Here is a 10,623-nt window from a genome sequence, read left to right on the forward strand (position 1 = left end):
GCGGAAACCACACGGATCCCATTATAGTCCATGGAGTCTGCAGGTTTTCCCAGGTAACCACTTTTTTATGCATATAGGTTTCCACTTGGCAGGTCCCCAAGTGGACTTCCTGAATGGAAACCAGAATGTGGATGTGAACCGGGCTTTATCTTAGCGGTGTCCTATAGTAGCAACTCCCGACTGAGCATATGGTGTAGCTCCTGCCTAATGGAAAATCCCCAATTGAACCATAATCAAGTTTATAGAACATTAGTGAAACAAGAATGCATTGATAGGGATCTGTTTACTCCGACACCAGATTTATTGACACAGGTGCGATGTGTTTTGTGACCTCTGCCCACGGCCTCAGTATATATATGACACATGGTCTCTGAACAATACAGCTCAATTCGCTCAAGAGTCTGAAGTTTTTTTTTTTTTTTGTTTTTTTTTTATAATGACCTGTTCAGACGTGTTCATACTGCAGACAATATAGGAATGTTTCCCATCATATGTTCTACTTCACACGGGAGCTTAAAATAACAATTCAGTAATATTCACCTATCTGTTCCCCGGGGCAGAGCCAGACACAGAACTGGATTCTAAATATCATCTCATAATAAATTTGCACCGACCTTTCCCACTCCTTGGTTGCATTTTACTCTATGAATTATAACCAACAAATATTCAAGGCACTGGGGGTGGTCAGGGGAATTGCACCGCTGCTCCTATTACTGCTCCATCCACTGCAGCAACATCAGACTCTGCCAGAACAGCTGATCAGTGCAGGAGCCAGGTATAGGACTCCGGCAGATCACATACTGGTGTCCTATCCATTGTGGAAGTAACAATATATCACTGCCCACTTATTACTGGACAACAAGTGGTTAACAAGGCAGAGAATATATTTAGTATCTGTGAGTACAAGGGAAAGCTGAATATGTCATATTGGATTTTTCCAGGGTTGATCCTCATTTTTTCAAGATTTCTACAATTCCCCTGGCATGCTGACAACTGGCAGCGTTTATCACAATTTCTGCTTTTTATAAGAATTGACCGCAGGTTCTCAATGGGATTGAGATCTGGAGAGTTTCTTGGCCTCAGACACAAAATTGTGATGTTTCGCTTACTTAGGGAGCCTTCACACGGAGTATACACTCTGCTCATTCTGAACGTAAAACTCGTTCAGAATGAGCGCGTAAAAACCAGATCCCATTAATTTGAATGGGTGTCGGCCGCTCTATATTCGACTATTCAAACAAATATCGAACCCCATTATAGTCTATGAGAAAAAATGCTCGTTTCAGGGGATCCCACTCTTCAACTCAGGAGGGTCACCAAGTCCACTATGATACCCCAGGAAATGATGCCAACACCTCTGCACTCATTTGCATGCTGGTGAAAAACGGGATTTTAACCGAACGGCAGGGGGGAGAAGACATCTAAAGGTAGGAGAAGAATAGACTTTCTTAAGGTTATACATACGTGTCAACAAGAAAAAAAAAAGGTTTTTAATGTTAGAATCCCTTTAAGATCATCTACATATTTCTCAAAGTCTTGATCTGTCGAGCATATGAGGCGCGTCCATAGGAATTGACCCTTCATTCTGCTTACCTCTAGTGGATAAACCTCTGATCATGGTCATGTGATTTACATGACATGACATAACATTTGTTTCTCAATATTGGTCTGAAAGTGGACAATCCCTTTAAGCTTAAAACTCCAGTAAAACTCTCTCTCCCTGACATAGTACTGTTATTATCCTGTATCCTTAGTATCCTGCGGCTGTAACACTGACATTTCCCATTTGGTGGGACTATTAAAGAATTATCTTATCTTATACAAGTAGATATTATACCAGTATTAAACAGTAGCTATTATAACTGTATTATACCAGTACATATACCAGCAGATATTGTACAGCAGATATATGTATATTATACCAGTAGATATTATACCAGTACATATACCGCTAGATATTATTATATTATACAGTATATAATCGTCCTTCATCCATCTTAATCTTCAGGATTTGCCACTTTTTCCGGTCTTATCTGCCATAATCCTACGCGGCAGGTCCGGGGGAGGGGTCGTCTATACCAACCAATCAGATTAGTACTTTAATTTTCTAAGGGGCCTTGGACAGCTGACACCCCATTGTTTGCTATGGGCCTTACTGCTATTCCACCTCTTTATATAAACCATCCCCCATTATATCTGACACTCGGCTCACACTATGTTCCCCTGACGGACCAGACGACAGAGAGCGGGACCTGTAAGACAGCGGTTACACACTGACAATGGCGGACCCCAGTAACTATAATGTGATTCCCTGGGTGTCGCCGTTTTGAAAATTCCCTTTTTTTTCTCCATCAATTTTTCGGTGCTTTTTGCAACTCTGAGACATGAAGCCGCCATACGCTTTTTCTGCACGTTAGCTTTCAGTCACAGCTCTTGAGCGGTTCGGTGGTGGCGGCGGCGGCCCGGTGATCTTCCTGACTTCAGAGCGATCCATTACACCAGTGTATACAGCGATATATACAGATGGGGAAGTATACAGATTAGGCCTCAGCCTCACCATGAGCAGAGCTAGCTGTACATGCGAGCACATCCCATTCACTTCAATGGGAGTGCTCATAGTGAAAGAAGCAGCCCATTCATTTCTATGGGGAGCACTCATATGCCGGCTCCCATAGAAATGAATGGAACTGCTTTATACGCCGCTGATTCTGAACGTGTTTACGTTCAGAATAAGCTGCCGTTTACGTAGTGTGAACTCACCTTAGAGTGAGTAGAGTCTTTAAAATACAGTTCTTTTGGCCCTTGGAGTGAGTAGAGCCTTTAAAAAGCAGTGTTTTGTGCCCTTTTGGTGACTAGAGCCATGCAGCAGCAGCAGTGTTTCAGCTGGTTATCCACATCCTCACTAGAGATGAGCGAATACTATTTCGAAACAGCCGTTTCGAATAGAATGCTCCCATAGAAATGAATGGACATAGCCATTCATTTCTATGGGAGCGTGCTATTCGAAACAGCTGTTTCGAATAGTGTTCGCTCATCTCTAGTCCTCACCCATGTCCCCTGCTGCTGCTGGCATCCCCTCTCCAGTACCTGGACTGTGGACTAGACACCCAGCTGGGTATGCACGTCCACGTCCTCGCCCACGTCCCCTGCTGCTACTGATTTGCAGATAGATTTTATATTGAGCTCTGAAAAGAGCTGTTATTTCCAATTCCTGCCTAACCAAAGCCCTGTATCGCCCTGAGACCAAGCTCTCCCTATCACTCCAAAACGAGAATGAGACGAAGATGGCCGACACTATTCTTATGAATGGGAGGTCACATGTTTTTGGCAGCCAATGGGTTTTTAAAAAAATTTTCACTGCCTCCATTGTCATAGTTCCTGTCCCACCTGCCCTGCACAGTTATTGGTGCAAAAAATGTGACAGGGAAGGTGGGAGGGGATACAAATTTTTACTGCGTATGCAGCCTTGTATTCGATCGAATACCTATTCGTATACTGTATAGATATGTATATAGATCCAAATGTCATAATGTCACGTGACCACTGAGGCCCAATCACAGACAGGAGCACAAAACCCCCGGAGAGGTGATATCTCTGTTCTGTTTGATCTCCTCCTCTGGGCCGTCACTTATTATATTCTGGGGTCTGAGAAGACGAAACTGTAAATATTGTAATAACCAAAATCTCGCAGTTTCGGTTATATTTCGATTACTCGCCCCGCTCTACATCAATGTCATGCGCTTTGCCTGATATCGCTGGAAGAGAAGACCAGGCACATCGGCCCAAAGAGGTGAGGGGATTTATGGATCAGAGATTTGTGTTTTGGGCCTCCAACTATTCAGCTCCAGAGTTTGAAATATTAAAAAAAAGTTTTGTTAGTGGTAAACCCCAAAAAGTTAAAATTTTTATGAAATCAAAAATTTACAAAATTAATAAATAAAGTTTGCTCTTTTGTCAGTCTTGTAGCTGGTGTATAATCTGTAGGTGTATTCAGTATATCAGAGGCCTTGTGTGTTTGTATGATGGCCCCATCAGTGACAGTAGGGGGCACATGACCCCATAGATGTGTCCTCCATACATAGTCACCCCCTCACTACATCTACATACAATACATTGGGTTTCTTTGCTCTCACTATACAAGTCTTTGGTGAGGTCATCTGGTGGAAACAAGACGCCATTATCTTTATTATAACTAAATTCTATGTGATTGTCTCTATTCCCTCCCTTATCTACATAGGAAGTGTCCAGTGTCTGTGTGTGAGGCGGCGAATGTGAATATGGGCATATTGTAATCATCCAGTATAGAGATGGTAATGGCGGAGCCAGAAATAATGGGATTGACAAGGCTGCGGCTACTAAGATTGTGCCAGACAGGTGTGAGGTCTCTGCAGAGTCTATTGTGATCATGGAGAATTGTATCAGGGCCATGAAATAATAAGACAGGACACAGCCGCCCCTACCCCTATCCCCAATACCTCAGACCCCTCCCCAATATCTGACCAGTGTCTGGAGAGAGCAAGGGGGAGATTTTATGTAAGGAAACGATTTAGAAGGGAAGTTACAATACAATAGAGGAAAATCTGATGGAAACTTCTCTAGTCTGATGTATTGGGGGGAACTTTTACCTACTGAATAGACTTGTGTTATGTAAATGATATTCACACTGCCAAATACAATGACTGGAGGGGAGAAACTCACAGGACCCCCCCCCCCAACTCCAACCTTCTTCATTGTATACATGCAGATAGATATGATATATACATCGCTGGTTATGGAATAAAAAAATCTAAATTTATTATTTTATTTTTAATTAATTTTCTTGCTATTATTTGCCGTTCTCTATTTATCTCCCATATCCATAGATCTGTATATATATATATATATATATATATATATATATATATATATATATATATATATATTGTGTTGTGTTGTTAGTCTACAAACATGAGGCTCCATCTCCTTACTCTCTGAGCGGTGAAGATGTGGAGGTGTTGGGGGGTCTGTGATTGTCTCCCCACCAGTCATTGTATTAGGGGATGGAAATATCATTTACATAACACAAGTCTATTCCACAGGTAAAAGTGACCCCCAAACCATCAGACCAGAAACCCCCCCCCCCTTAGATATAATATAACAAGGTGTCCGTACAATAGTAGGAATTTATCTATCACTCACCAGGAGACATTTCATGGATACTTTTCTAGTCTGATGTCTTGGGGGTAACTTTTACCTATTGAATAGACTTGTGTTATGTAAATGATATTTAATCAGTGGTGGGGGAGACAATCACAGACCCCCCCCAGCCCTGACACAGATATAAAGCAGGGTCTTCCCTTCCCCCTCAGTCACACTCCTGGTCAGCTCTAGAGGACATTGTCTCCTTCCATCCTTCTCAGCAGAGATCTATCTACCCATCACCTGTACGGTAAGTGATCATCTGGTGTGACATCATTTTTATAGGAGAACCCATCTGAAAATACTTCAATTGGTAATTGTAATGTTGATGATGTAATATTGTAGTTATGAAGCTGAGATGTCGGGGCTGTTGGCTACATGACAGTATTGGCTCTGTTATTACATCAGTTGGTAGTCCGCCATGTTAGAAGGTCTCTCTTGGCTCTAGCTACTAGATAAGATGTGATGGCCGGGGATCTTCTCTGTTTGCTCAGGATGTTTTAGGTTTTTCCACCACAGCATATATTACTATACAGGTGAAGCTCCACTGCCCTCCCATCAGTAGTATACAGTATATTTTACACCACATGACTAATAAAAGGCAATATCCTCTTTTTTTCTCCTTCAGATACAATGGACGCCTACTTCTTTGTCCCAGTGGAGATGAGGGAGGAGCTGAAGGCCGGCGTGGAATACATAAAAACTTTGGCCAACAAAGGGAACAAATTAAACACAATGAGAATTGAAGTTTTTGGAGCAATACTGGCCCAGATATTGTGCCAAAAGTTTCAAGGTCACTGGTATCCAGAGAATCCCATCAAAGGTCAAGCCTACAGGTAACTCACCAGTTCTGTCTGGATATAAATGGATGTGATGTGTCGGCTTCTCCAACTATTCCCCCATACTGATTTATCATTCAGCTCACACATTGGTCTGATGATGTGTGTAAAATAAATCCCATCTTGTACCATCGGCATCTCCTCTATAATGGCTGACTTTTACCTTTCAGATGTATCAGGATCAATAGGCGTGATCGGGAGGAGAGTATCCTGGAAGCCTGCAGCTACAGTGGGCTGAAGTACCAGGATTTGACCCTCCCAAAGGAATTGACCCTGTGGATTGACCCTTATGAGGTCTCCTGTCGGTGAGTAGTCCCTCTACTTTATAATACTCACTAAGGATAGTAGTTAATGATTTCCAATACTGATATCTTATTGATCTATCTTTGGACAGGTTGGGGGAGGAGGGGATTCCTTACACTGTGGCCACCTTTGATCCAAGAACGGCCCGTGTTTCGGATAACTCAAGACCCTCAGACCCTCAGGAGAACAAGTTCCCTGGATCTACTCCAGAAGATGGCAGCTGCAAAAGAGGCGATTCAAGATCATCACCCATAAGCTCTGGTAGTGACAGTGGGATAGAAACTCACAGTGAGGGAACCTCTACCCCTGTGATGTTCCAGATTGTGGGTGAGGATCAAATATGGGCGAAACCCATAATAAGAGAGGTGAGAAATCTATAACTTTGCTACTCTAGAACAGTTGTCTGACATTATGGGTAAGGGAGGAGGACATACTGACACTTGGGGTACAGGAGGATGACATACTGACACTTGGGGTACAGGAGGATGACATACTGACACTTGGGGTACAGGAGGATGACATACTGATAGTTGGGGTACAGGAGGATGACAAACTGACACTTGGGGTACAGGAGGATGACATACTGACACTTGGGGTACAGGAGGATGACATACTGACACTTGGGGTACAGGAGGATGACATACTGAGACTTGGGGTACAGGAGGATGACATACTGACACTTGGGGTACAGGAGGATGACATACTGACACTTGGGGTACAGGAGGATGACATACTGATAGTTGGGGTACAGGAGGATGACATACTGATACTTGGGGTACAGGAGGATGACACACTGACACTTGGGGTACAGGAGGATGACATACTGACACTTGGGGTACAGGAGGATGACATACTGACACTTGGGGTACACTGATACTTATTTTTCATGACGTTCTGTCTTCTTCTCTTTCAGGACACCGGAGCTGTGTACCGGACCTCGTCTCCTTTATGGTTTCCATCATGGAGAACTCCCCATCTCTGTCCCAGTCCTGACCAGAATTGCCTCTACTGGATGTAGGATGTGGGGTGCTGGTCCCAGGGAGGGGGAGGGGCTGTATATATTATATAAAGATAGAATTTATTTATTTTTATAAATGTAACACGTTGTTGTTTTGTAATAAAGATCTAGGAATGAATCTGTGGTTGTGAGATCCTATATAATGTATAGACCTGTACTGGGGGCCACACCAGCTCATATACATACTCACATATGGAACGTCACCCACCGGGGGTGTCTACTATTGTTCTACTATTTGGGGAACAAAAAACACTGTGGGCGAGTCCAAGAAGGATCTGTGTGTGAGAGCCCATCATTGTTCTGGGTATAAGGGGTTCTGGAGAGCGGATTGTTCTTCATGAATATAATAAGACATCTCCTGAAGATAAGACCTAACCCATCTCTCATAGCAAAAAGTAATATCAGACCTTGTCTTATTTGGGGGAATCTCGGCCTATTCCAGAAGGTAGAAGGTGACAGGTAGCAGAGTAAGATATATTATCCTAGAAGGGACAATCCCACAGTATGGCGGTCATCTCTCTAGATTGGATGCTCTGTCTATGTACACAGTAGATTCTATTGAATTGCCAACAGAATTTCTCTCCACTTCCGGTCTTTTGGTTTTTGTCTTTTACTTCCCGCCTTCTACAAGCCCTAACTATCATTATTTATAGAGCTGGATGAGGCTTCATTTTCCCAGGACAAATTGTCCTTCATATTGGGACCATTTAACCCTTTCCTACTGGTGATATTTTTTAGTTTCCATTTTCCCTCCCCACCTTCCAAACCTCATTACATTGTTATTCTCTGTTCTCAGAGCCATATGAGGGCTTAGTGTTTGCAGGATAAATTGTTCTTTATAATAGTGTCATTTATTATTCTGTACAATGTGCTGGAAGATGGAAAAAAATCAGAATGGGGCGACATTGGAGAAAAAGTGCGACTGTGCGACTTTCTTATAGGCTTTGTCTTTACGGTGTTACCAAAATAACATGTCGCCTGTATTCTATAGTTTGGTCCTATCTAACAGATGCTAAATTTCTATAGCTTTATTTACATTTTAGCCTCTTTACAAAAATACAAAACTTTGAAAGAAATACAATTTTCCTTAAAGTCACTAAATTCTGATATTTTTTGTACTTCCATGTACGGGGGATGGGTAGGGCGTCTGTTTTTGTAAGGCCACATGTTCTGTTTATACCTTTTTGGGAATGTCTATTGCTTTCATCACTTTCTATTCAAATGACAAAAGATGGAAAAAACCACAATTCGGCGTTCTTGAACTGCAGCGTTCACTGTACGTGAAAAATATTCTTATAAGTTTGCAGACCGGACGTTTTTGAACACAGGGATCCTAATGTGTCACCAAGGAACCAATAACACAAAGCTACAGTATATATATATATAATAAATGACACGGCCAGATTTGTAGTGTGAAATGTAATGTGATAACAAATGTCCCAGCGACATGATAAATACAGGGGGTAAGAGCAAATAATGCTGGAAATGTTATTATAGGGGAATAAAATGCAATGAAAGAAAAGAGAAAACCGCCCGGTGGAATTGTGTGGGTTGAGGTCGGGTAATTGGTTGGAGGGATCCCGCCTTACTTTCGTCACGATCCTCCGTTTCATGTACTGCTGGTGTAAGGAGCTGACGTCAGTTGCTTGGTGCGCGGAACAACTAGAGATGTCGATCTCGGCAACTGTTGATTGGAACAACTACATGAGGCAGGCATGTGCGGTGGAACTAGCGAGCCGTTCCGTAAACCAGGTAGGCGGCGCAAATAAGGTAGTCGAGGTGGACGAGAGCGTCTTCACAAAGAGGAAAAACAACGTTGGCAGAGTACTACCTCAGCAATGGGTGTTTGGTGGAATATGGAGGGAGACGAAAGAGTGTTTCCTGGAATTGGTGCCGGACAGAAGTGCCTCTACCCTGACACCAGTCATTAGGAAACACGTGGCCCCGGACTCCATACTACATTCCGACTGCTGGAAGGGATACAACACCGAGGCCCTCCGGCAAGCCGGCTACCGACATACCACTGTCAACCATTCGCGGAATTTCGTCGATCCTGAGATGGGTACGCACACGCAGACCGTCGAAAGGATGTGGGGTTTGGCGAAGTGGAGAAATAAGAGGCACCGGGACACAGCCAGGCACCACCTACAATCATACCTGGTGGAATTCATGTGGAGACAGGTCCAGGCCGGAGAGGACCTGCAATGTAGTAGGATAACAAATAAGTACCTGGCTTTGGACTTATAAGTCCTTTACATTTTTGGCTCTCTTGGAAACTATGCTGGGGAAAGGTGGAATATACCGTGACATGATGGGATCCCCTAACAATACCGGCCGCTCGTTACAGTCACAGCGCAGTAATCAGACATCTGCTTGGTAACGAGCGACACCTGTGTGTACATCACATGACCATGGACCGTAAATCACATGACCATGGTCAGACTTTTATCCACTAGAAGTAACAGAATGAATGACAGCCAGCCGAGATCTAGAAAACCGTGAGGAATAGATACAGAAAGTATATTGGAACATTGTATATCCTTTTATTGTACAAACAGTAACATTTGTTTATCAATATTGGTGTGAAAGTGGACAATCCCTTCAAGCTTAAAGCTCCAGTAAAACTCTCTCTCCCTAACATATTACTGTTATTATCCTGTATCCTTAGTATCATGCTGCTGTAACCCCAGCCCCTACTTCTGAATGTAAATTTATATATATATATATATATATATATATATATATATATATATATATATATATATATATATATATAGTTAGGGCCAGAAATATTTGGACAGTGACACAATTTTCGCGAGTTGGGCTCTGCATGCCACCACATTGGTTTTGAAATGAAACCTCTACAACAGAATTCAAGTGCAGATTGTAACGTTTAATTTGAAGGGTTGAACAAAAATATCTGATAGAAAATGTAGGAATTGTACACCTTTCTTTACAAACACTCCACATTTTAGGAGCTCAAAAGTAATTGGACAAATAAACATAACCCAAACAAAATATTTTTATTTTCAATATTTTGTTGCGAATCCTTTGGAGGCAATCACTGCCTTAAGTCTGGAACCCATGGACATCACCAAACGCTGGGTTTCCTCCTTCTTAATGCTTTGCCAGGCCTTTACAGCCACAGCCTTCAGGTCTTGCTTGTTTGTGGGTCTTTCCGCCTTAAGTCTGGATTTGAGCAAGTGAAATGCATGCTCAATTGGGTTAAGATCTGGTGATTGACTTGGCCATTGCAGAATGTTCCACTTTTTTGCACTCATGAAC

The 10,623-nt window shown here is 42.6% G+C and overlaps 1 protein-coding gene across 1 annotated transcript; it reads left to right on the plus strand.

Moving 5' to 3' along the window:
• The first annotated feature begins 5,841 nt into the window (after positions 1–5,841).
• Positions 5,842–7,313, plus strand: LOC142210127 (protein BTG4-like). The gene is made up of 4 exons (XM_075279153.1): positions 5,842–6,014; positions 6,188–6,322; positions 6,412–6,647; positions 7,234–7,313. The coding sequence occupies exons 1-4, from the start codon at positions 5,842–5,844 to the stop codon at positions 7,311–7,313; spliced, it is 624 nt and encodes a 207-aa protein (XP_075135254.1).
• The last annotated feature ends 3,310 nt before the right edge of the window (positions 7,314–10,623 follow it).

This window comes from Leptodactylus fuscus, chromosome 6, assembly GCF_031893055.1.
Source record: "Leptodactylus fuscus isolate aLepFus1 chromosome 6, aLepFus1.hap2, whole genome shotgun sequence".
Lineage (NCBI taxonomy): Eukaryota > Metazoa > Chordata > Amphibia > Anura > Leptodactylidae > Leptodactylus > Leptodactylus fuscus.